This window comes from Tachyglossus aculeatus, chromosome 2 (genome assembly GCF_015852505.1).
Source record: "Tachyglossus aculeatus isolate mTacAcu1 chromosome 2, mTacAcu1.pri, whole genome shotgun sequence".
NCBI classification, from domain to species: Eukaryota; Metazoa; Chordata; class Mammalia; order Monotremata; family Tachyglossidae; genus Tachyglossus; species Tachyglossus aculeatus.
The window spans coordinates 29,790,375-29,817,240 of NC_052067.1; the positions used below are offsets into that span (position 1 = coordinate 29,790,375).

General features: G+C 39.8%; 1 protein-coding gene across 3 annotated transcripts in view; it reads left to right on the plus strand.

Annotated features, from left to right (window-relative positions):
- ZNF385D (zinc finger protein 385D) overlaps positions 1-26,866 on the plus strand; it is a 478,212-nt gene that overhangs the window by 299,079 nt on the left and 152,267 nt on the right. For 2 of the 3 annotated variants that reach the window (XM_038768528.1, XM_038768519.1), the window contains one exon: positions 25,515-25,553. The exons of the other annotated variant lie outside the window; for it this stretch is intronic. In XM_038768528.1, coding sequence (XP_038624456.1) covers positions 25,515-25,553 — 39 coding nt within the window. The remainder of the gene's footprint in view (positions 1-25,514; positions 25,554-26,866) is intronic. 3 annotated transcript variants of the gene reach the window in all.

Here is a 26,866-nt window from a genome sequence, read left to right on the forward strand (position 1 = left end):
CATTTGGTTCGCAAGCCACCAGTTGGGCATCCCAGTTCTATGGAGGTTGTGAGTGACTCCCTAAGTTGAGGAGCTGCTTTCCTTTTCTTTAGGTGGAGGCTGGCTTTGGGTCTTCCCTCTAACTTCAAAATTCTTCTGCTGTCTCTGGGAGTGGGGCTATCTAGAATGACCATTTGGGGCGGAGGGATACCACTAAGGGATTAAATAATTATAACTGGGGTATTTCAGTTCATATAAATAAGGCCAAACTGCTGATATATAGAATGAACACTGAGGTTGTCCAATCCACTGAATCTCTGGAGAGGAATTGTTAGGCAGAGATTGATGAAGATGAGGAACAGCTAGAAGGGGAAAGGATGAGCTGAATGTATGTAAGAAAAAAAATCTATATTGTGTTCTTATCACTCAGGAAGGGTGGGAGAGTGCTTTCAATTCTCTGTTTTACTCCAACTCTTTCAGCCTTTTTCTCTCTCCCCTTTTCTCCCATTTTTCGCTCCTCTAATCTTTCAGCATTGCCCAAGTCCCTTGAAAGCTATATCCAAGTCTCGCTTCAGTGGCAAGAAATGATTATGGTTCTCTTCACTAATTTCATTTCTTTTTCTTAATAATTTTGAAATTAAGTGCTTACTAAGCCCTGTTGCAGATGCAAGGTAGTCAAGTCAGGTAGTCCCTGTCCCACATGTTTCTCACAATCTACAAGATAGAAAGAGTAGCTGTTGTTCCATGTCATGATAATATACCCAGGTGCTACATTAAAGCATGGCTCAGTGGAAAGAGCCTGGGCTTTGGAGTCAGAGGTCATGGGTTCAAATGCCGGCTCCACCACTTGTCAGCTGTATGACTTTGGGCAAGTCACTTAACTTCTCTGTGCCTCAGTTACCTCATGTGTAAAAATGGAGATTAAAACTGTGAGCCCTCTGTGGGACAACCTGATCACATTGTAACCTCCCCAGTGCTTAGAACAGTGCTTTGCACATAGTAAGTGCTTAATAAATGCCATCATTATAAAAGCAAGTTTTTTTTAAAAAAAATGCAACGCATTATGTTGCTACATTTTAAAAAAATCTTTTTAAAAATGTAGCAAATTGATATATTGATTCTGGTTTTTTTTTTTGTTTTTTTTTCTAAAATATGACCTGGATTTGAATGTGAAACTGCAAAAGACCAACCGCAGAAATGAGCTTGTTGTGCCGAGCCTAAGTAGCCCAATACGAGTCTGAAAGTGTTTACGTTCCCTCTAAAGCATCTGAAAACCAGGTGGTATCTTTGGGAATTGGGAAGATTGGGCTCATTATTGGTAAATTTCCTTCAGGTTCTTGAGTGAAAAGCAGCCAATGAGCACAAAGTAGAAGCATGACAACATTCTGAAGTGGAATGGAAAGCTAGGAAAATGTTCCTGTGGAGGGTATATCATACTATTCTTTCTCTAGGTTGTACATCACATTTCTGTGTATTTTGCATGCCATATTTGTTTAAAAAAACTCTTTTATATATATAAATCTTCATAATGAACTTCTTAAAAATCTTAACTCCAGAAAAGATGTCCAAATGGGTAGAATGTAGTGGGTATCAGCTAAAACAGATCTTTTTTTTTTTTTTTTTTTTTTTTTTTGTGTGTGTGTGTGTGTGTGTGTGTGTGTGTGTGTATTAAATAGGAGGAAGTGATCTCAGATAGTTGGGAAAATTACCTGGTTTTATAATAGTCTTCAGGATTCACTGTGACTCCCAATCATGGGCAAATTACTGCAACCATCCCTTTGTGTTAATTGATGAGAATGGAAGTTGGAAAATCTAGTTTTTAAAGATTGGGATAGATAATGGAAGGAAATTGAAAGTAGAAAAAGTTGCATTTTGGCATTTTGGGGTCATAATATTTAGTCACGATACGGGCTTGGGAGTCAGAGGTCATGGGTTCTAATCCCAACTCCACCACTTGTCAGCTATGTGATTTTGGGCAAGTCACTTAACTTCTCTGTGCCTCAGTTACCTCATCCATAAAATGGGGATTAAGACTGTGAGCCCCATGTGGGACAATCTGATTACCTTGTGCCTACCCCAGCGCTTAGAACAGTGCTTTGCATGTAGTAAGTGCTTAACAAATACCATCATCATCATTATTATTATTATTTCTCAGGAAAGGTGTGTGTGTGTGAATATATATATATATATATATATATATATATATATATATAACTTTGGTGCTAGAAAACGTTGAGTACTGGACTTTGAGTATTCAAAGTTTTCTGGCACCTAAGTTGTGGCATACCTCTCATCTACAGTAAAGTTATCTTGCCAGGCTTGGTTCCAGGAAATGTACAAAACTGTTATTTTTCATAAACTAGATTATTTTAAAAAGTTTAAATTAACTCACATGCTCATATTTTGAGGTGAGAAGCTAACAGTGATTTTTCTCTCAGATGCTTAGACAAAAGTAGCGAGCTATTAGGATGGCTGATTTACTAAATAGTACCAGCTTCTGTGGAGTAAAGCTTGGGCAATTTTTTTTTTGAAGCATCTGTGACCTTTTATGCATTTTTAGATGAAATATGGAATTGCCTTCTGTGAATTTCAGGATCTAGATGAACTTTAATGTCATGACGATTATGGCTTTGGGTGTTAGTGTAGTTAGTATTTTAATGTCAACAAGCATTTTCTAGCTACCCAACAGTGGTAGAAACCACATAAAGAGAACCTGTGGCAGGCTGGAAAAACATTTCTCAGAATCTACAGTTTCCTTAACAGCCCAAACCCATTTTACCTCATTAGGCAAATGACAATATGACATTTGTGACTAGCACTTTCTGTTGCAAACTCAGCACAGACTGAAAAGCATAGACTGTGAGCCCGCTATTGGGTAGGGACCGTCTCTATATGTTATCAACTTGTACTTCCCAAGCGCTTAATACAGTGCTCTGCACACAGTAAGCGCTCAATAAATATGATTGAATGAATGAATTAGGTTGAGGTCATGCAGGCAAGTGTGATTTTCTTCTGAGGGATTAACTCTTGATTTAAGCTTTTCCAATTATTCTGTGAGTTCACCTTTTATGGACTGTCTGGAAATCTCGAAGCCATACACATCCTCTCCTCTCTCACCCCCGCAACTCCGAGGGGGTTAGGGTTCCCAGGGTGGGACTGACGCTGGGGATAATCGCTCTAGAGACCAAAATACTGTCACCAGGGCAGTTCCTGCTTAAGGTGCAGTTTCAGATTTAGAATGGAAAAAGGACTTTTCCAGTAGTAAATTCATTTCAAGAACTACCCACCCCATGGAAACCTGTTTTGGGGGGTTGTTTTTTGTTTGTTTGTTTTGCATTCAAATGAAAATAGTGCTCCAGTCAAGCCACCGAAGTATCTTCAGTGCCTTGATCCCCGCTGCCAGGCCAGTGGAAAGGGGGAATCTGAAGGTCCGGCACCAGTCCTGGTTACCCCTGCAGGAGCTCCATCACCATCAATGGGGAAGGCCTCAAACTGCAGCATGACAGTGGCCAATATGTGCAGCAAGGACTGCAGTGGCTCACAAAGTAACTCCCTGCTGGTTCAGAGTGTTGTGGCACAGCATCAGTTCTTCACTCACTTTGGTCCGGGGTCAGATCACTAATGAAGGGCCAAAATATTTTCTTGTAATGTTTAATAAGAAGGGCTGGTAAAAAAAAAAAGTATCCAACACCTTCTGTGTTGATTCAGGATGTGTGTATTTATGCACACTTGTCCTTCACTTTGGAAGAAGATGCTACAGTGAGGGATCATCTGTGTGGCAAGATCAAGGCTTACCAGGTACAACCATCAGGTGAGCTGAGTTTGAGTTGTGTGAGGAAGGTAATGTTTATGGCAACCTTTATAGCCTTGTTCCATTTGTGCTGAACAGTGTGTCCTTTAATAGGGCTATTCAGACAGTCTGTCAATCATATTTATTGAGCACTTACTGTAGGCAGAGCACTGTACTAAGCACTTGGGAGAGTAACAATAAACAGACACATTTCTTGCCCACTTAAGTGTACAGTTTAAAGACTGTAAACTCAGAAGCAACTCAAAATGTTGCCACCTCATCCACTATCAAATGGCCAATGTCCTGAGCCACCTGTTTCCATAGGACTTCTGTTTAGAGGTGGGGTATCCCACCACCAGTAGAAGAAGCACTCAGGTTGGTGGGTTTTTTTTTTCAGTAGTGAGGATGGTTTTTGCAGAGCCATCCATAGTCTCTTGTTTGGTCTCTCTGTGATAAGCAGTAAGCACTGCTAGTCTTTGGCTATGGGCAGACCATCTCTGGGCACTTTTTTTTTAGCAGTGGTCACTTCTGTGCCCTCTTTCACTTGGGATGCAGTTATTTCGGGTGGAATTAACATCTGCATGTACAGCTTGGGGGTCTTTGCTAATTGTTCTGAAATAATGTCATACACACTTAGCCAAAATACAGATAAGAAAGCCACTGAAATAGGGATGGGTAGGTTCTGCTAATTCCCAGACAGATTTGGGTGGTGGAGAGTGTCAGGCTTATTGGAAATGGAAAGAGAAGAGAGCTACAACAGGATATTTGAAAATCTGCCATTCAAATTTGCATTTTGGCTTTAACTCAAGTGCCAAGAGGAAAAACTTTCCTTACTGGAATAGGAGATGTGGGGTGGCATTCTGTCTTCCTTACAGGACTGATTCTTTTCAACCAGCCTCCACCTCTAGCTTGCCCAAAGCCCAGATTTCTGGTGTTCCACACTGATTTCAAGCCCTCCCTTGTGAGTGATAAGTTAAAAGCTGTAACTCCCTCATACAGATTTATATTTTAGTTCCACCCCAATCCCGAAGGAGAATGAACCTTCCTTTCAGGAATATGGGGTGTAAGGGTGACATGTATGAAAGAGATGGAGTTCTGAGAAGATCCATTTTGCACTGCCTGAAATTGGATATAGAAGCAGAATTGGTAGACTTCACTGCTTTCAGCTCTCTTTTAAAGAATGATGCTAAATTGACTGTCATTTACAAATCTATGTGAGCTGAATAAAGGATATTTGGGGCTCATTTAGAAAAGCAGATGTCTGATCTCTCTTCTAACCCCCCCCCCCCACACACACACACACATACTCGTTTACTGTCTGAGACTACTTTCAATGTAGTTTGACAAAGTAGATTAACTACACTTTAAGTAAAACCTGGTAATCCTGGGGAAACAGTTCATCAACTTGAACTTTTTGATACAGTTTTAAAGTCGAGTCAAAAAAATTAAAGGACCCCCACAAGAATCCAAACACTTAAAACCATCTGTTTTGGAATCCAGAGATTTTGAATGAAACAATAGGCATATAATGCAGTTCATTTCTTTCAGTGTTGATTGCTTCTTTGAAAAATCAGTTTTTCAGTTGGAATCCTTACTGTCTTACACTTTTTCTTCTCCTTGATCTGTTTAGCAAATATGCCATGACTTAATCCATTATAACTTTCTCTTTTTCCACGATACTTCTCTCAAAGAGTACTGGTTTTAATTCTGGTATTCTTATGAGTCCAGTGGGATTCATTCATTCGATCATATCTACTGTGTGCAGAGCACTGTACCAAGCACTTGGGAAGTACAAATCGGCAATATATAATAATAATAATAATAATGGCATTTGTTAAGCACTTACTATGTGCAAAGCACTGTTCTAAGTGCTGGGGGAGATACAAGGTGATCAGGTTGTCCCATGTGGGGCTCACAATCTTAATCCCCATTTTACAGATGAGGTAACTGAGGCTCAGAGAAGTTAAGTGACTTGCCCAAGGTTACACAGCAGACATGTGGCAGAGTCGGGATTCGAACCCATGACCTCTGACTCCCAAGCCCGGACTCTTTCCATTGAGCCATGCTGCTTCTGTATATAGAGATGGTCCCTACCCAACAATGGGCTCACAGTTTAGGAGACGGGCTCCATGAAGTCAATTAATCAGTGGTATTTACTGAGTGTTTACTGTGTGCAGATCACTGTATTAAGTGCTTGGAAGAGTACAGTAAAATAATGGGTCTGCTCCTTGCCCACAAAGAGCTTAGAGACTACAAGGAGAGACAGACATTAAAATAAATTGTGGCTATGTGCGTAAGTGCAGTGGGGCTGAGGATGGGGTGAATATCGAGTACTTAAAGAGTACAGATCCAATGCAGAAGGGAGAGGGAGAAGGGAAAATCAGGGTTTAGTCGGGGAAGACTTCTTGGAGAAGATGTGATTTTAAGAAGGCTTAGAAATATGGAACATTTCACAAATTTGAAAATCATGTCAACTAAGGTTATTTAAAGTTTTAGACCGGGGTCAATCAGTTAGATGTCAGCTAAGGTTATTTAAAGTTTTAGGCCATGGATCAATCAATTGGTCATAACAATTCACCTCCTTTCAGTTTGGGTTGGACTTGATCAGATGAATGAGATACTGAGCAGACCTATGTAATAATAGTGGTATTTATTACACGCCTGTGTGCCAAACACTGTACCAAGCACTGCGGTAGTCATTCAGTCATCTTTATGGAGCACTGTGTGCAGAGCATTGTACTAAGCACTTGGGAGAGTACAGTATAATGATAAACAGACACATTCCCATACAAGATGATCAGGCCAGACACAGTCCCTGTCCCATGAAGGGCTCACAGTCTAAGCAGAATGGAGTAATCCCATTGTGGGCAGGGAATGTGGCTGTTTATTGTTGTATTGTAGTCTCCCAAGCGCATAATATAGTGCTGTGGACACAGTAAATACGAACGTCATCCCCCGGGCCTGGAATGCCCTCCCTCTGCCCATCCGCCAAGCTAGCTCTCTTCCTCCCTTCAAGGCCCCGCTGAGAGCTCACCTCCTCCAGGAGGCCTTCCCAGACTGAGCCCCTTCCTTCCTCTCCCCCTCATCCCTCTCTCCATTCCCCCCATCTTACCTCATTCCCTCCCCCACAGCACCTGTATATATGTATATATGTTTGTACATATTTATTACTCTATTTATTTATTTATTTATTTTATTTGTACATATCTATTCTATTTATTTTATTTTGTTAGTATGTTTGGTTTGTTCTCTGTCTCCCCCTTTTAGACTGTGAGCCCACTGTTGGGTAGGGACTGTCTCTATATGTTGCCAATTTGTACTTCCCAAGCACTTAGTACAGTGCTCTGCACATAGTAAGCGCTCAATAAATACGATTGATGATGATGATGATGATTGAGTGACTGGAGAACAGGTAATGAATCCCCATTTCATAGATGAGAAAAGTGAAGCATGGGGGACTTAAGCAGCAACGTGCCTAGGGTCACACAGTGGGTGTGTGGAAGAGTGGGAATAGAACTCAGGTGTCCCAACTCCCAGGCCCATACTTTAGGCTGTCTGCTTCCCTAGGTCCAGTATGGAGTTAACCAAGTTACCCTTCAACTTGGTTTAGTACCTTTTATTCACCCCCCTCTCAGCCCCACAGCACATAGGGCTCAGTGGAAAGAGCACGGGCTTTGGAGTCTGAGGTCATGGGTTCAAATCCCAGCTCTGCCCATTGTCAGCTGTGTGACTTTGGTCAAGTCACTTCACTTCTCTGTGCCTCAGTTACCTCATCTGTAAAATAGGGATGAAGACTGTGAGCCCCCCGTGGGACAACCTGATCATCTTGTAACCTCCCCAGCGCTTAGAACAGTGCTTTGCACATAGTAAGTGCTTAATAAATGCCATTATTATTATTATTTATTATGGAAAGCCTAGACAAGTGCAGGTGTTTTACTGTATCTACTGTTTTTGTATTCATACAATGAATACATTATATATTGTAAATTATTTAAATTAATATCTGTTTCCCCTTCTAGACTGTAAACTCGTTGTGTACTCTGTTGTATTGTAATCTCCCAAGGGCTTATTACAGTGCTCTGCATGCAGTCAGTGCTCAATAAATACCATTGATGATGATGATGATGATTGATACAGTAGATTCTCATATTTACCTTTTATTGGCTTTCTTTTATTCCTCTAATGTAGAAAGCTAAAAGACTTCACAAAATAATAAAACTATAGGTTCTTAAGAGATCATCTTTGTCACCCCTTTGCTTTAATGATTAATGATTCCTAAACCACAGATACAAAGCCCCATGCAAAATCCACCAGAGATGATTTCACAAAATTCATCTACCTTTTCCAGTGTTCAGTATCAATCAGTATGAAGACATTCTTCCTTCACTTTTAGGCCAGATACCTGCATTCTAACACCATTTCATTACCTTCTGACCCCAAAAGAGATAAAAACCTGCTGTCAGTAACCTCTGAAAAGTAACCCGTTATATACCCTAAATCACACCTCATCTTTCTCTTTGTCCTAAATAATCCACTTGGCATTTCCCCGTAGGCACTACTTTCCAATCTTTTAATCATCATCGTTGCTCTCCTTTGGCTCCTTTCCTAATGTTGCTGTATGTCAAATAAGATGTCTATGCTAAGTAGTGCAAGTGTTCTTTATGAAAATTTGACAACACCTTCTGATAATTTGGCTGGGTTTTTTAATCGAAAGAGACCCTGAAACTTATGAAGTTTTATTTTTAATAGAAGTTTGGTAATAAAAAAGAATAGAGCTTTTCCTGTTATCTCTGCTTGACTTGTATACGCGCCAGAGGCCACTGCACAGCAGGTTGGCAGAGAACTCGCTGTCTCAGAATTATAATAGTCTAGTCACAGTTAAAAACCACATAGTCCTTTCTGGGAACTGAGGGTCCCTCAGGCTCTTACTTAGGATGCAAAGCATTCTCCTAGAGGAAATTAAATGGAGTGCTCTTCAGATTTGTCAAGCCTTAATGAGAAGAACTGCTTAAAAATAAATTTTAATACAGCATTTTAAGTAATGTTTTAACCAGTTGAGGTTTACCCCATTTGTCTTAATAGCATTCGTATGAAAAAGATCAATGATTATTTTATTCTGCAAAGACTATAAAACCTTTAATGGATGGCACAATAAGTATAACATATAAAATCTGAGTTAAATGGAGGCAGTTGTTATTAACCTGTTTTCTTTTAAAAGCTTCATTTGAAATGAAAAGTGATCGCCTTAAGAAATGATTTGATTAAACTAACATTTTATTATCATTAATATTTCTGTGGGTGATATAAACATATTGGCAAATAATGAAAGTAAAAAAGAAATATTGCTTTAGAACTAATTCCATGCTATAAATTGCTACGTTTATTGAACTTGGTTTAACAAGTTGTTCTTTTGAAATGTACTGATAGTGTCTTTTAATCTTTGTGGTAAATAGGAGATTTAAGAAATTCTTTTTCCTCAGCCCACAATTTTGAGCCACATACAATAATTTTGTCTGGTAAATGACTCACAGTAAGGGTGCTTTGAGTCATCCTTTGTTTTGTCTTGTATTGTGGAATATTTTTATCATTTAGTGTTTGCATAGTGCTTGTAGTTTACCTCACAGTCCTCCCATATGCTTTGTATATGGACAGACACTCACGAGGTTGTAGATAGAACCTGGAAAAACCATATTTAAAAACTCTAGCTTCTCCTTAGATTGAGTTTACATTACCATATTGTTTTGTTTCATCCTGTAAATCTACTGTGTCCCCAAAGTGCTGACTAAAATCCAGGAGACAAAATCATTATTGAGAAAGGAAAGACTGTTGTTTTCAATCCATATCCCTGTAATCTCATTACACAATATCTTTAGATTTGGTCTCCATTAAACACGCTTGAGAAATTTGAGCAGTAATGTGGAGTCATAAACTGGGCAGCGGGCATGCGGTAGCTGAGAGACCACTTGGGTAATTGACATAGCTTCTTCTCTGTAGTGAAACAGCTCTTGGAGCTGCCAAACTGCAGTATCGACCCAAACAAGTGTCTTTCCTCAAGGGTGACAAAAATTTGCTTCCTTAGCTGCCTCTTCACTTATTCCTAAATGTTTATTGCCATACATTTGGAACAACCAAAGAAGCAGGATCCAGCTCATTTTTGTAAGAAAGAACCTTTCATTAATGGCACTGGCTCATGTTGAGCTTGTTCCAGAAAAGCTCTTCTTCCAGACTGGCTCGTGATTAGCTATCCGCATGATTATACCCCCAAAGTGCAGGTGATCTTCAGCCTCCTTCAGACTACTACTGAAGATGGCAGCCAGGAAAGGTGGATACATGGGGTTTTTAGAAGGTGAAAAAAAGATGGGAAGGAGGAGGTAAATTTAGCTAGCAAGAGGATAAAGATATCCTCTTTATCAAGAGAGATGGTTGAAAAGTATGAGAGAAGATGTGGTGGGGTGGTGGGAAAAACTATTAGCATTAGAGTTAGGGTTAAGGTTCATGCCTAGTGACTTCACTTTTTTCAACAAAATATTGGGCTAGGTCATCAAGGAGGACATGGGAGGCAGTGGAATTTCAGGAGGGAGTTAAGGGACTGGAAGAGTTGGTGCAAGTTGTGGGAATGGGAGTTAATAAGGCAGAAGAATTAGTTTTGCTGAGCCGGAGAGAGAGGAGAATTTTATCAGGTAAGGATGCATTGGAAGTGGCAGATAAATTTCTGCTGCCTGGATTTCCACCAGTATTGGGCTGTGGCACAAGTAGATGCAGCTTACTGTGGAGGTGGTTCAGTGTTGAGGATTTGTGGTGAGAAGAATTCAGCAGAGTGCAGAATTGAGGATATAGGCTTGTACATCGAGGCAGGGAAGTGAGGTAGGATTTTAAATAAGTCATGATGGCTGGAAATGTGTGGAGAGTGGGTCTAGAGATCCAATTGTCTAGAGACCCAATTGTCAGCTGTGTGACTTTGGGCAAGTCACTTAACTTCTCTGGGCCTCAGTTCCCTCATCTGTAAAATGGGGATTAAGACTGTGAGCCCACCTTGGGACAACCTGATCACCTTGTAACCTCCCCAGCGCTTAGAACAGTGCTTTGCACACAGTAAGCGCTTAATAAATGCTATCATTATTATTATTATTAGAGATCGGGAAGAGAACAGATTTGCATAGAGGAGGTAGGGGAGGAGGAGAAGGTAGTATCTGCTGAGTGCTTACTATGTCCCAGGCACTGTACTAAGCGCTAGGATGGATACAAGCAAATCGGGTTGGACACAGTTCCTGTCCCACATGGGGCTCACAGTCTTAATCCCCATTTTACAGATGAGTGAACTGAGGCCCAGAGAAGTGAAGTAACTTGCCCAAGGTCACACAACAGAAAAGTGGTGGAGCTGGGATTAGAACCTAGGTCCTTCTGACTGTCGGGCCCATGCTCTATCCACTAGCCCATGCTGCTTCTTAAAGTTAGGTGAGTATAGTTAAAGATGCAATTATTTGTGAAGATGAGATCCAATATGATGAGATCCAATGTGTGTCCAACTGAGTGAGGTGAAGTAGAATCTTTCAGTGGTATTTATTGAACACTTACTGTTTTGCAGAGCTCTGTAGGAAGCACTTGGCACAGTACAGTACAGCAGAGTACTGAATGTAGTGTACATTCCCTTCCCACAAAGGAGCTTACAGCCTCGAGGGAGGAGCTTAGGAGTTAGAGAAGGCCAGCAGTTGGGGAGTCATCAATCAATCAATCAATCAATCGTATTTATTGAGCGCTTACTGTGTGCAGAGCACTGTACTAAGCACTTGGGAAGTACAAGTTGGCAACTTCTAGAGACAGTCCCTACCCAACAGTGGGCTCACAGTCTAAAAGGGGGAGACAGAGAAAAAAACCAAACATATTAACAAAATGAAATAAATAGAATAGATATGTACAAGTAAAATAAATAAATAAATAATATGCACATGTATGTTCATTAGAAGTAACATGGCATAGGAGAGAGAACTCAGGCCTGGGATCAGAGAACCTAGTTTCTGTCCTGACTTACCTGATCTGTTACCTTGGGCAAGTCACTTAATTTCTCTATGCCTCAGTTTCCTCAGCTGTAAAATTAAATATCTGTTTTCCATCCTACTTAGACTATAAGCCCAATGTGAGGACCTATATTGGGTCCAATTTGTTTAACAACCCCAGTGTTTTAAACAGTGCTTGACTCATAATACGCCTTTGTAAATGACATACATTTGGATGTTGAAGTCAGAATCACTCAGAAAACGGGAGGGAGGGCCAATGGAGGCCGTAGATGATGGCATCTAGCGAGTGGTAGAAGCAGATGATGTCAGCACCAGTGGAAGAGAAGGCAAGGGATAGAGGAGGTAGGATGGTGCAAAAGTGGCATTTGGGGGACAAGGAGTAGGCTAACTCACCCATTTTCTCCTGAATTGTGGGAAGTGAGATACAGTGAGCCCTTTTTGAAAGTGAGCAGCTGAGGGGACAGTGTGATCCAGGTGAAAGCCAAGTCTTGAGGTGGACGATTGGATTAAGAAGAGGTGGAAGGTGGAGAGGAATCTGCCTATGACAGGAGGGGATTTCCCATTTTTCCATAAGATAGAGACTTCATCTATTGGAGATGGTCTCCCTTCAGAGAGATCCCTCCTGATCAAATGGCGACTCTTTCCATTCTCCTTCTAAGAATTAGGAGTGGTCTCCAATCAGATGAATTGATTTTTCCACCTCAAACTCCTACTATTCATATTAATGTCTGCCTCCCCCTCTAGACTGTAAGCTCATTGTGGGAAGGGAATGTGCCTACTTATTGTTGCATTGTACTTTCCCCCGCACTTAGTACAGTGCTCTGCACAGCACTGTACCCTGTCCCACCTGTGTTACTGTATCAGCCTCCTTGCAGACTTCCCAACCTCCTGTTTCTCCCCACTCCAGTCCATACTTCACTCTGCTGCCTAGATCATTTTTCTACAAATACGCTCATGATATGTTTCCCCACTCCTCAAGAAACTCCAGTGGTTGCCCATTCACCTCTGCATAAGACAAAAATTCCTCGCCATTGGCTTTAAAGCATTCCACTACTTTACCCCCTCCTACCTCACCTCACTAGTCTCCTACTACAACCCAGCCCACTCACTTCACTCCTCTAAAGCTAAGCTTTACACTGTGCCTCAGTCTCATCTGTCACGCCACTGATCCCTCGCCCATGTCCTGCCTCCTCAAATCTGACAGACAATTACTGTCCCCCGCTTCAAAGGCTTACTGAGGGCACATCTTCTGAAAGAGACTTTCCCTAAGAAAGCTCCCATTTCCTTTTGCCCCACTTCTTTCTGTGTCACTCTGACTTGCTCCCCACGGCACTTAAGTACATATCTATAATTTATTTATTTATTTATTTATTTATTTATTTATTTATTTATTTATTTATTTATTTATTTATTTATGTTGATGTCTGTTTCCCCCGGCTCCCTAGAATGTAAGCTCAGTGTGGTAGGGATCGTATCTGTTTATTGTTGCATTGTACTCTCCCAAGTGCTTAGTCCAGTGCTCTGCACACAGTAAGTGCTAAATAAATATGAATGAATTAAGCACACAATAAATACGAAAGAATGAAGAATGGGTATTTGCAGGCAAAGTCTGATTTGGAGTATGTCTTTGGCCTGACGGAATCAGCCAGGACCAATCAAAGTTGGTATACTGCTTAACTAAAATAGGAATAGTGCCTGGTTCGTCTATTGCTTTACCTTCTTCAGCTTGTGGATGAAAGAACAAAGTTCAAAAAGACTTTGTCATTGAGTTGACTTCATTCTGATATTTTGTCAACTATTGGAATTTGTTGGCAGTTTGCTTTTTGCCCTTTAAAATTTTTACCCAGAACACCTACTGTGACTTTATTCCCTTGATCCGTATTTATTCCCTGTATTACTGACTCATGTGGTGGGAATGCTTTTATTTCTTGTTCTAACAAGGCATTCAAATTTAGTTACAATTATGGCTTGATAAAGTTACGTAGTATATAATATGTATGTATGTCATGGCTGAATACACCTGTGTACTTCACAAAATAAGCAGCATAAATTATACTGAATTTATCTGCATTTAATTGACCAAAGGAAGAAAAAGGTGCTCTAGTACTGTGCTCCCAATCCTGCCATAAATGCACCACACAGTCACCCTTTTATTGACCCAGCAAGACTAAAATTAAAATTTAATGAGAAAACCCTCAACTTGAATAATAAAAGTTGTATTAAATGTTTTTAACAAGCCACAAAGATTTGTCATTAATATAAAATACTACTTAGAGACTACAGAAACATGCTATTTACTTTACAATTTTATTTATGACTTACTTTTATAAGAACAGCAGCCATAATTTGTTTTTTCCCTTTGTGGAGCCATCCATATCTATGTTTGAAACTTGAACTGAGGCTGTGCTTTAACTTTAATTTCTGTCTTCATTATTGTTTTTCTCTGTGTTCTTGGGAAACAAAAAACGGTACTAAAGAATGGCCAGTTTTAATGCCAACAAAAGGAATTATCCCTACTGAAAATATTCAGGCCATTAGTGGTACAGTCTAGTCCTCTGTACTGTAAGCTCTTTGTAGGCAGGGAACGTGACTAATGACTACCAACTCTTTTGTATTGCACTCTCACAAGTGCTTAGTTGAGTGCTCAGCACAGAGTAAATGCTTACTATATGCCATTGATGATGGTGATTAACCACTGATGATGATGGCATTATTGAGCAGTTATTCTTTTTTTGATGGCATTTGTTAAGCACTTACTGTGTGCAAAGCACTGTTCAGAGTGCTTTTCTAAGTGCTTGGGAGGATATAATAAAATGGAGTTCAGTAGTTAAAGCATTAGCAGGTACTTGTTTCTGTTGAACACAGGAGATTATGTAATTGACAGTTGATCATATAGTTTTCCTTTTCTCCTAATTATTCATTTCTAAGTGCACAGGGGCTCATATTTTCAGCCCCTCTTGATCATTTAATGTACTTTCCGCAAGGATCAACATGTCGATTCCTTCCTGAATCCGTACATACTAGACTATTTAACAGTAATAACAATGGAAAGATAAAATTGAGAAAGCAAGTTCTTCCCAAAAACTGTTGATCTGGGAGAATAAAACATAATCAGTAAATGGAACATTAGATATCCTAAAAGAGCTCAAACTTTGATTCTTTTAAAGAACTGATGTTTGGGGATTTACCAGTCATTCCAGTTTGCAACAAATGGGAGCTATAGGGAAGAATTAGGAGAGTTGTCAATATTCTGGTGTTTTTCATATCTATTTTAAGGGAGACAACTTTCACATCATCAATTTCAGCCAACTCTGAAATGCTCTGGAAAAACAAAGCCATAGGTGAGATCTAATTTTAGCCCCAAGTTTCAAGTTATCCACTACCATCTCCATTGTCAGAGCAGTTTACAAATCTCCAAACTGAGCAATTTGCATTTCACTCTCTGAGTCTGCCTTGGTCTAGTTTGTTTTATGGTGCTTTTAAAGCACTAACTATCAAACACTTTTCTAACCACTGGGGTAAGTGCAAGTTAATTAGGTTAGGCACAATTCCTTTCCTGCATGGGGGCTCACAGACTAAAGTAGGAGGAGAAAGAGCCCCATCTTGCAGTTGGGGAAACTGAGGCACAGAGACGGTAAGTGACTTGCTCAAAGTTACACATTAAGAGACTGGCAGAGCCGATATTAGAACCCAGGTCCTCTGGCTCCCAGGCCTGTTCTCCTTTCAGTAGGCCATGCTGCTACTCAGCTGACTGCTAGTGCACATCATTAATAATGCTAATGACAAAAGTGTGTAGATAATCTGTAAACTGGATCATCAGTGCCTTAAAAATTGAGAGCTGATAAATCGAAGCCTTTTTTTTGTCAAACATGCTCCCGGTAGGGTCCAATTTGTTGAAAAATGGGTCAGAGGAACAATAATAGTAATAAATTCATTTTCAATTGCTCTGTCAAGTTTTCAGCCCCTCACTATATTGGGAATAGTTTATTGGGATACAAGCCCAAAGTTTCGAATCCTTGGAACTTCAGGTTTTTTGGGAGAACGACTTGATATCATTGCAGAATACTCATTACCAAAGTAGCCACTCACAGCAAATGTATTAAAAGTTGATTCACTTACTACCCTTCGCTTCACAATTCCTCCAGCCTTCCCAGAAATTTTTCTTTAGAGACAAACACTCTCTGTTCATATGTGATACCAATGACCAGAGAGTCTTATGGCTCCTTAACATTAATTTTTTTAACCAGGGCTCTTTCAAAAGGAACTCAACATATCATGCTCTCAATTTGTACCGTATAAAATCAGTTTAGTCACTTAAAAAACTCTTTTAACTTTTTTTAAAAAACATTATGTGTTAAGTCCTTACTAGTACAGGCTTTTTAGTACAGTGCTGTGCACACAGTAAGCGCTCAATAAATACGATTGAATGAATGAACTGGGTAGTTAAGGCCAATTAGGTTGGACACAGTCTTAATTCCCAGTTTACAAATGAGGAAACTGAGACAAATTAAGTGATTTGCACAATGAGTAGAACCCAGGCCTGTGCTCTTTCGACTAAGCCGTTCACTCCCTGGGCCAATTTAGGAATTGGTCTCAAGTCAGTTTGTGGATTTGCCATTTTTAATTAAACTCCAGCATCATTCCCATTGGACATTTACAAATTGGTTTCTTATCAAAAAACAGCAGTTCATTTCAATAAATGAGTTTTCTGTAAGTACCAAATTAAAAGGTAGCTATGAGTCTGACACCTTGAAGGTAAAGGGCCTTTCTTACCAGCAACTCCTTTTCTACACAGTACTTCAAACTTCACCCAGGTGCTTGAGTGGAACATTTGCTTATTGCGTGCTTCAGTGGGTAAACTTGGCTGCATGAGAAGTTTTAACGGGTGGGAGAAGAGGTGGCAGTTGTGGTACAGTTCCTCTGTAGCCACCACAACACTGATGATTTGGGCAAGATTTCAGTGTTCACAAATATTTCATGTCATTGATTCTAGTTTCATTTTTGTGTCACAAAGGAAATAAAACAGCAAAAACAGAAGTACATTATAAACCACCTTGGAAAAACAGAATATGCAGTTTTGTGATACTCACAACATTGGGCTTTTAGTACCCAGTACACAATTCACCGTTAGTTCGTGGAACATAATGGATTTGATCTTGCTTTTATGTAGTGCTTTCATGGCCAAACCCGATAATTAGCTACACTGCACCACAGCCCTATGAGAGAAATTTTATCAAGGTCGTATTGAGTAGACCTCCCGTATTCTCACCAGGTTGTTTTTGAGGTCATATTGAGGATGCAGGAAGGGATTTTTAGGGTTTGACTTCTACTGCCATTTGCCCTATGTGCATACTGAAACCTTGCTCTCCACTGTCATCTCCCCAAGTTCTAGCTTCAAGTACCTATCTTGAATCATTCTGTTTTAAGGGAGTAAATATCAGGCTTTAACTACCTCCGCAGATACTTCACAACAGGAAAGTTTGGCTGCTTGAAACATGAAGAAGACTGTGAGCCCTTCACGTGAGCCTGTGTTCAACCTGATTAGCTTGTATCTACCCCAGCGCTTAGTACAGTACATGGCACATAGTAAGTGCTTAACAAATACCATTAAAAAAAAAAATCAAATTCCTCCATGGGGGCATGGGAACATGCAGGGGGTCCCCATCTATGCCCATTTTCCATATGGATTAGCTATGACATGGAAGGAAATAGCCAATGAATAAATTATATTCATTATGTGCTTACTGTGTGCTCAAGTGTACTAAATATTTAAAAGAGTATGATTAAGAGAAACAATCTCTACCCACAAGAGGCTTACAATCAAATGGGGAAGAATAACACAATTATTCATAAATAGTTGGCGCAGGAGGAAAAACAATACTGTCACTGCTAATCGCAGGGGCATCGTTGAATCCATTTATAAATAAATCTAAGGTAGCTTAAGTCGAGAATATGCATAAGTGCTGAGGGTAAATGTCTAAATAAATACTAAGTGCAGTGGTTGGATGGTAGTATCCTGCAACCGGAGCTTAATTGAGGAATGCTTTATGGTCAAAGTGGGTTTAAAGAAGTGCTCTGAAGATGTGGAGACCTTTGGTCTGACAGATTTGCAAGGAAAAGGAGTTCCAGAAAAGTAGAATGGGTTTGGGATGATAGAGCTGGAAGGCCAAGAGAAAAAGTAACTGCTCAAATAAAGCTTGGGCAAGAGATGTTCAAGGAGACTAACCTGAGCTCTTATATGAGGAGCAGATTTTCAGTAGCACAGCGATACCTTTGTACTGTTAAAGGGCAGTGAATTTTGTCATCTTGTGGAGTGATAGTGTTGTTGCTATTATTCTAAAATAAAATTTATATTGAAGAAAAAATCTACTTGTGTGTGTGTGTGTGTGTGTGTGTATATATGTGTGTGTGTATATATATATATGTATATATATATATATATATATAGTGTGTGTGTTTGTGTTGTAAGCATATTTCCCTTTCCAGTGGCAGTGATTTCTAAAGGATGGCTTCTTAGGAAACTTGCTCTCTAGTCCAGTCTCTCACTGATTAAGGTAACTTCAGAAAAATTGATCAATATCTCAGTACTACAGTGCCTCCAACTGTAAAATTGAGAAGTGAATACTTTTACCTTAATGCACAAGGATGTAGTGAATATCGGGTGCACATTTCACAATCTACTTTTCAATCATCTTAACAGGAATATATAAATGTCAATGTGTAGATATTATTTAGTAATAATAATCTTAGTGTTTGTTAAGTATTTACTATATGCAGAGTCTTGAAGTAAGTTTTAGGTTACATAAATGATTTATCAGATTGGACATAGAGCCTGTCCCTTTTGGGGCTCACAGTCGAGGAGAAAGAATGGGTATTTAAACTTCATTTTACGGATGAGGAAACTGAGGCACTGAGAAGTGACTTGTCCAAGATCACATAGCAGGCAAATAGCAGAGCCAGGAGTGGAACCCAAAAACCCTGATTCCTAGGCTCATGTTCTTTCCACTAGGCCATGCTGCTTCCCAAACAGTGCCTAATTGTGCTTGAGTTCTATAATCCAGGATGCCTAGATTTCTGGGCTTTTCCCCAATTTCAGTTCACTTGTATTATAGTATGTGGTTTAGGAAGGAGGGGAAGGCATGTGTAGCATTTAAATAGCAACCGCATCGTGTCATTACTTCGTATATAAATAACAGCAAAGAGGAAGGAAGGGAGGACAGAAGAAAACGTAAGGGAAGAATCGGATCGAATGAACAAATGGGTGGAAAAGTGGGAAAGCCATTGAATAAGGATGTGATGTGCACAAAGGATAAAAACAGAAGCTACTTTAAAAAATAACAGCAGAGATAGAGTGGAGGAGGATGGCAAAGAATTAGAAGAGAGTTTAGGATAAGAAGAGTGAAAGAGGAGAAAAGAGGAGAAGAGACGAACAACTGAAAAATAAAAAACATAATCATTACCGCCAGTATTTTTTTACTGTAGGCAGTAGATTGTAGTAAGCACTGAGAGTAGTCAAAAAGAGTAGAAGTCATGAGTCCTATCCTTTAGCATACAATCGAATGAGAAGTGTGACAAGTCAAGTCCTCTCAACTGAAGGACTCCTTAGGGTTACTGAAAGAGAACTCTTGGGTGTCTGGATGTGCCCCAGTGCTCCAAAGTCCTTGAGGATTCCCCTTCCGCAAGATAGGAACAGTTTGTGGATGTCTGCAACCCCAGAAAACACACCCTCCAATTTTACTGCTATTACCTTGACTTTCCAATCAAGCCCTAGAAGGCAAGGAGTTCCACCACCTTCCACTTCTAGAAGACTGCTGCTGATAGAGGTTACATGCCTCCCTTTGTAGTCAGGTATAAATCTAGTATGCTTCTCCCCTATGAACCTAGATATTTTTTCACCTAGTTACAGTAACCAGTTTTAATACTTTACATGTATACAGCACACAGTGTTTCTTGATCCAGGTAACACTTGAAAATACAATTGTTTAGGCCACCTATCCCTAATTTAGAGAGTTCCTGATATCTCAGTCAACTCTCCCTTTCTCTGTATCTCCTTTGCAATTGTCTTTTCTCAGTGTAACAGGAAGATATGCTTGACATCTTCTGTAATCAGCAGCTGCCTGCCCATGTAAATGAGATTTCCTTTGAGCCCAGTTATCTCAGGATTTTAGCCATTGTTTTATAAATAGTAGCCATTCAACATAACTACATTAGCTAGGATAGCCATCTTCATTTACCACAGTTTGGGAACTTAACATTGGTCTTCAAATCAATGTCTGATTTGCTCGTCCCAGAAAATTCTCTATTTTCAGATCCCATAGTTCTAGCTCTGCGGGATAGATTTGCGGTGTTCATCGAAGGGAGGATTGCAGTCACAAATTTCAGTGCAGGGGAAGGAATAAAGGCATAGTTGCAACTGGTAAAGCAAAAATAAATGAAATGTGAATGAATAAATGGAATAAATCAATGGATATAGTTGAGAATCAGCATGATTTAGTGGGAAGAATATAGGCCTGGAAGTCAGGGGGTCTGGGTTCTAATCTCAGCTCTTCCACTTGACTGTTATGTGACCTTGAGCAATTTATTTAACATCTCTGGGCCTCAGTCTCCAGACCTGCAAAATGGGGATGATGTACCTGTTCTCCCTTCCTCTTAGACTGCGAGCTGTATGTGTGGATAAGGACTCTATTTGACCTTATTATCTTGTATCTACCCTAGGGCTTAGTACAGTGATTAGCACATAATAACAAATACCTAAAATATTACATACCCGTAAGTACTAAGGGGTGGTTGATGAGATCATGTGAATAGAGAAGTGGATATTGCTTGAGGAATGCCTCCCGGAGGACTTTGAAGATGGGGACATTTGGGACTAAATGCACCAGAATCTACTTTAATTCAGAAAACACACTCACAGAGAGAGTTACTCCTGAAAGGGGACTCAAAGCCAACACAATAGATACAAAAGCATAACTGGTAATAATCTCTAGAAGACAGTGTGAGACCATGACAAAGATAGACACTCATACGGAGAAATCTGAAAACAATCACACCCACAGCAATACATGTGGAGACTGAAATCGATCAATCCTATTTATTGAGTGCTTACTAGGTGTAGAAGACAGTACAGTGCAATTTAGTTCATTCATTCAGTAGTATTTAGGCAGGGAACACTTTCCTTGCCCACAATGAGCTTACAGTCTTGTTAAACAGACCACCTGTGTTGTACTGAACCCTCGCAAGTGTTTGGTGCAATATGATTTTTACAGAAGAAGTGCCCAATAAGTGCCACTGAGTGATTCAGAGCTAGAGAAATAGGCACATCAACTATTTTTTTTACTCAGTTGAAGAATAGGAGTAGGTGAGTGCTACAGTATTATCAATTGTGTGTGTGTGGGAGAGAGAGAGAGGAGAAAGAGAAAGTTTTGTTTTCAGTGTGAACTATGTGCTAGTTGCACCTAGTTATGCTAGTTGTTCAGTAAGAAGCAACTCACATGTGGCACAGGCAGGAAATACAAAAATTCAACTTCTGTTACGGTAGAAAAACCATACAAGAGCATCTGTGTTTGTGTGTGTAAAACCTGGGGGTGGGAGGGCACCCAATTTTCAATGCCCACAGCTACTCTCTGGTGGCAGTGTGGGCACTTTTGGGGAGCATTAACTCTTTCATATCAGTAAGTGCTCTGAAAGAGTTAGTCTCACAAGATATCTAAATTACTATTTGTAATTTAAGTTCCTGCATAATTTGAATTATTATATAACATTTTAAATACATAATTCTATTCTGCTTCACTTAAAATGAGGGTTAGTGCTTGTACTGTGGTTGCCATGAATTTGTATATTATTCTGAGATTTAAGTGTTTAATATACTTTGAATCAAACTTGTGACATTTTGCAACTGCAGCATATATACATTTTACATTGGATTTTATCTTCCTACATATTTCTTGGTCTTTATGTTATTGTATTTCCTTCCAAACCACTGAAGACCTATGACTTCTTGTAAAACAGAACTTTGTTTAGAGCATTAGGGAAAATGGATGAAAAGAACTGATTTAATGGAAACCTTAGAATTCTTTCATGCCACTGCTCCAATTTCCCCTGAAAATGCAAAGCATAGAGCTATAAAAAAATAGTATCCTTCAAAACGTCTTTGCAATCCACTACTTGGATTTTATTAAATGGTCTTCCTGGCCAGCTATCCACTTATTGCAACTTGCAGTAAACTGCTTAGATAATCCTGAAATTGTGGCATAAATCAAAGGCCTAAACATTCAAAATGACTTAATTCAGTGGTGCTCATTTACCACAGTGGATACTTAAGATGATCAGTGACCCAGATACGAGTCTGTTGAAAAGTGGGAAAAGGTTCAGCTTATCTTCCATTTCTCTGGTGATCACTCAACTTCACACCCTTTGCAGGACAAACTTTCTTGCACGGCTGATCATCTTAAACACTGGAACCATGACTTGGGAACTTCTAACGACTTCCCATTCAGTGGATAAACGCCACAGCGAGCAAGGATGGTTGTAAAAAGAACATTTTTTCTTCTTGTTCTACCTAGTTCCCTTTTTCTTCTCTCACACAAATTTACTCTCACCCACAAGTTCTCACATACTCTGTCACATAAAAGCAAACTTGTACTCTTTTCCCACCAGTCTCTACCTACTCCCATGGAAAACTGTCCTTACTGCTAACATTGTACTTCTTCTGTCTTTTCCAGTTTGCCCTGGTTTCCATTTCATGTGAGTCAGTTTTGGTGTAGAAGCAATCTAGTAATCATATGGTTACTTCCAGCAGAAGTATCACTTTGGTCTTCATTTTATCCTCTCCACCATCATTTCCTTAGGAGGAAGTAAAAGATTGCTCAGGTCATGGGAAATTAATAAGTTTTCTCATCACAAAGCATACCTTGTCCCTTTCATTTTCCCCCAATTTACCCAGGTGACTATTGCTAATATTTCTCCTCCTTACTACTTTCCTGGTAGAGGTAGTAATGCCTTTTAATTAGGTAGGCAAACCATCTAGGAAATTGTAGGAAAATATATAAGGGTCCTGGAATTGGGACCATTTGGCTAAAATGTTCCAGTCTGTCTACCCCTCCTCCCTGAAACTCCCTCCCGTACACACTTTGCATTGGACTTCCATTTTGGACTGGGGTTTGGTCAGGATATCTGTAGTTTAGAACCCACAGTATTCTGGGTGTGTAGAACAAGTGTTGTGAGTGCTAGAGGACTTGAACTCCATCGTTAGAATTCCCACTCTGGCTTTCCTGGTTGATAAATAGAAAGGAAAAGTGAAGGTACTCAAGTTTGAGAGATGTATCAGTGACCAGGTGTTCAAAAGAAATAATGTGATAACTTTATAACTTTAATTGAAGAAGCACTGTTGCCTAGTGGAAAGAGTACGGACTTGAGGGTCAAAGGACCTGGGTTCTAAAGCTAGGTCCGCCACTTGTCTGCTGTGTGACCTTGGGCAAGTCACTTGATTTCTCTGTGCCTCACTTCTGCAGTAAAATGGGGATTAAGACTGTGAGCCCCTCGTGGGACAGGGACTGTGTCCAACCTGATTGGTTTGCATCTACTCTAGCGCTTAGTATAGTGCCTGACACATAGTAAGCACTTACAAACAAAAAAATAAACACCTTTAAAATTGATGTTGGAGTCTCCCTGCAGTAATAGCAGGTGAGTTTCAGCCCTGAGACTTCAGGACTGAGAATTTGCACAGAGGAGTTGATAAGAGTGTTAGCAATTTGCACAGAATCATCTGTGTAGGCCCTATTCCCTGAAGGAATTTTTTTTAACTCATTGGCTGGATCTTTATTTGAGTGATCAAATATCACGTTCATTGCTCATTAAAGATGGTATAATGTACTCAAATCAGATTCTAAAGTGTGATTTTTGAGCTAGCTCATAGTGGAAACAGCAGCAACAATAATTGTGGTATGGTATTTTCCATGTGCCAAAGACTGTACTAAATTGCGAGGTAGATACAGGATAACCAGGTCGGACACAGGTCCTGTGTCACTCAGGGCTCACAGAGAAGAAGTATGGCATAATGGATAGAGCATGAGCCTGGGAATCAGAAGGTCATGTGTTCTAATCCTACTTTCACCACTTCATCATCATCATCAATCGTATTTATTGAGCACTTACTGTGTGCAGAGCACTGTACTAAGCGCTTGGGAAGTACAAGTTGGCAACATATAGAGACAGTCCCTACCCAACAGTGGGCTCACAGTCTAAAAGGGGCTCACAGTCTGCTGTGTGATCTTGGGCCAGTCACTTCAGTTCTCTGTGCCTCAGTTACCTCATCTGTCAAATGGAGACTAAGACTGTGTGCCCCATGTGGGACAGGGGCCGTGTCCAACTCTATTTGCTTGTATACACACCAGCGCTTAGTGCAGTGAGTGGCAGCACAGTAGGCACTTAACAAATACCACAATTATTATTATTATTATTGTTATAAAGGGTAGAAAAAATAGGTATTAAATCCCTGTTTTACAGAGGAGGTAACTGAGGCTCAGAGAAGTTAAGTGGCATACCCAATGTCACACAGCCGGCAAGTAACGGAGCAAGGATTCGAACCCTTTTTCTCTGACACTCAGGCTCATGCCATTTTCACTATGCCTTGCTGCTGTATCCTGAAATAGAAATAATAATAGTAGTAGTGGTAGTAGTAGTAGTGGTAGTTGTAATAAGAGTAGTAATAGTAGTAGTAACAGCAACACAATCCACTATACTAGTGACTTGGAAAGTACAGAAGAAATAAGTGACATATTTTCTGCCCACAAGGAAACAAACTCTTACACGGGAAACAAACATAAAAATAATTACAACTAGGAGAGTCAACTAATTGCTTAATCCTCCACTTAATTTGGACTAGGAAAACTTGGCCATTTATCCTTGAGTCAAATACCTCCTCTACCCTATAGTTGTAAACTAACTGTTTGGTGTTCCCCTAGGCATTCATAAACAGTATATCCTTTTTGACCCATCTTAAACCACAATGTGACCCTGGGGTTTATATCACCCAGCCACAGTCATTTAAAATCAGGTTATGGAGCAAATGCAGTATTTAGAACATTTAGGCATTTGAATCTAGGAAATGGCTTACAGGAAATAAGCAACGTTGATTTAAGTTTTGAAATTCACGAGTCGTGAAAAATAAGGTTAACAAGATAATTTATGTGAAAGCTCTCTGGAAGAAAGGTGCTGTATAAATCTGAGATAATACTATTTCTTCAGAAGTTCCTCTTCAAGGCAAATTCTGCCATATTACTCTATTGGCTCACAGGGTCAATCTGGTTATTTGAGTTCACCTTTTGCCTACTCCTGATGCCTCCATTCAGGCTCTTCCCTTCATGATGGCCTGGATTAGAGAGAAAGAGAGAGAGGAGAGCGTTCTCATGCACGCTTCTGCTCTGCCAGCTTGAGGCCATCATTTTCTTGTTCTATAAATTGTTAAAACTGTTTGTACATGTCCTTCAGAAACCTAGATTGACCCTTCTGGGATTTCATTGTTGTTGTTTTTGCTGTTGAATATACTGCTGGGCAATCACATAATGAGGCCTGCCCAACTGAGCCTTATAGTCTGAGGAGCATCAGCATTAGCAGATGTTCCAGAAGTCAGCCCCTCTCCAAAAGAGAATTGCCCAGACCTTGCATTTGTTAGGAATTGACTCTGTGTTTCTTGTTCATGCAGTATATTAGTTTACCTTTTATACCTTTAGGGCTTCTTCAGAGCTATTGGGGCCCCTCACCAAAACATAGTAAGTATTTTAAAACATTTTAAACTTGTTATATTTTTATGTTTTAATGTAATGGCTTCTTTGTGGTTATTATTGATGTGCAAAAATATGTACTCTAATGCTGTTCAAAGGGCAAGTGAAGAAAGTTTAATCTCACAATGCCAGAGAGATTTTCCTAATGCAAAATCATCAACTGAGAGGAGCTCAAGAGCCTGGAAAGTTATCAGTAATGGGATATGGAGCTTTTTACCCTTACTTGACTGATTCACACTTGGTCCAAATCCAGTGGAGCCCAGAGTTATCATCTGGAACTTGTTTTGTAGCTTCTCTGAATAAATTCCTCTTTCCCCATTATCACACAGATCCCTCATAACCACGACTGTCACCCACTTTCCACTGGCACAAATTGAATGAAACTGTCTGGCGGATTAGTATATTCTCATGTATTTTAACCCACCAGCCAGTTTCAGAGTTTCAGTAAGAGAAAAGGGAGAAAAGAGAAAAGAGAAAAGTCTTCACGGGCTCTTCTTGCACTGTGCTTCCTACTACTGTGAACCCACCCACTTTTCACCTGTACTTAGCCAGCAATGATGAAAATGGCCTATGGAATCATCATCTTCCAGTTGTGCATTATGTTTAAATCAGGTGAAACTTTAAAGCTTTAAGCGAGTATGTTTCTCCATTTTCCTTTAATTTGTGAGGGTTTTTTTTTTTTTTCATTTTGGCTATAGAAGTTGCTGCCTCTCTGAGATCTAGTTATATTTGATTGCAGTTCCAAGTGTCCACCCTTTTTGTTTTGCTGGATGATTTACAGATTAAATTTGGATCTCCAGTACCAAAGGAATGTCAGGAGATCTGGTGCCAGCATGAGAAGCTTGAGGAGTGGACTGAACCATTCTTATTAAACATTGTTTTGTGTGCAACAAAAGCACTTCATAAACAGGGGCGTTTTAAACAAAAGCACTGCTGATTTCAATCCAAATGATTCATGTTATTTTTATAGTTACATATGAAAAAAAGGATGAAGAAACTCAGGTCCCTTTTCAACATTTCCAGCATTGTAACTGGTTCCATCTTGACTAGATTTACTGTTGATTTTATGAATGTTCCAGAAAAAAATGTGCAGAATCTATGAAATTTCTTTTCTCTTTCAAAGCAGCCAGATTTATTGTTTATCTACCCCTGGTATAAGGCTTATTCTTTTGTTCCTCAACTGCCTGAAAAACCATCAGTCAGTCAATGGAATTTGAGTGCTTTCTGTGTGCAGCACAATGTATTAACTGCTTGAGAAAGTACAATACAGTGGAGATGGTAGACGTGTACCTGACCACAAG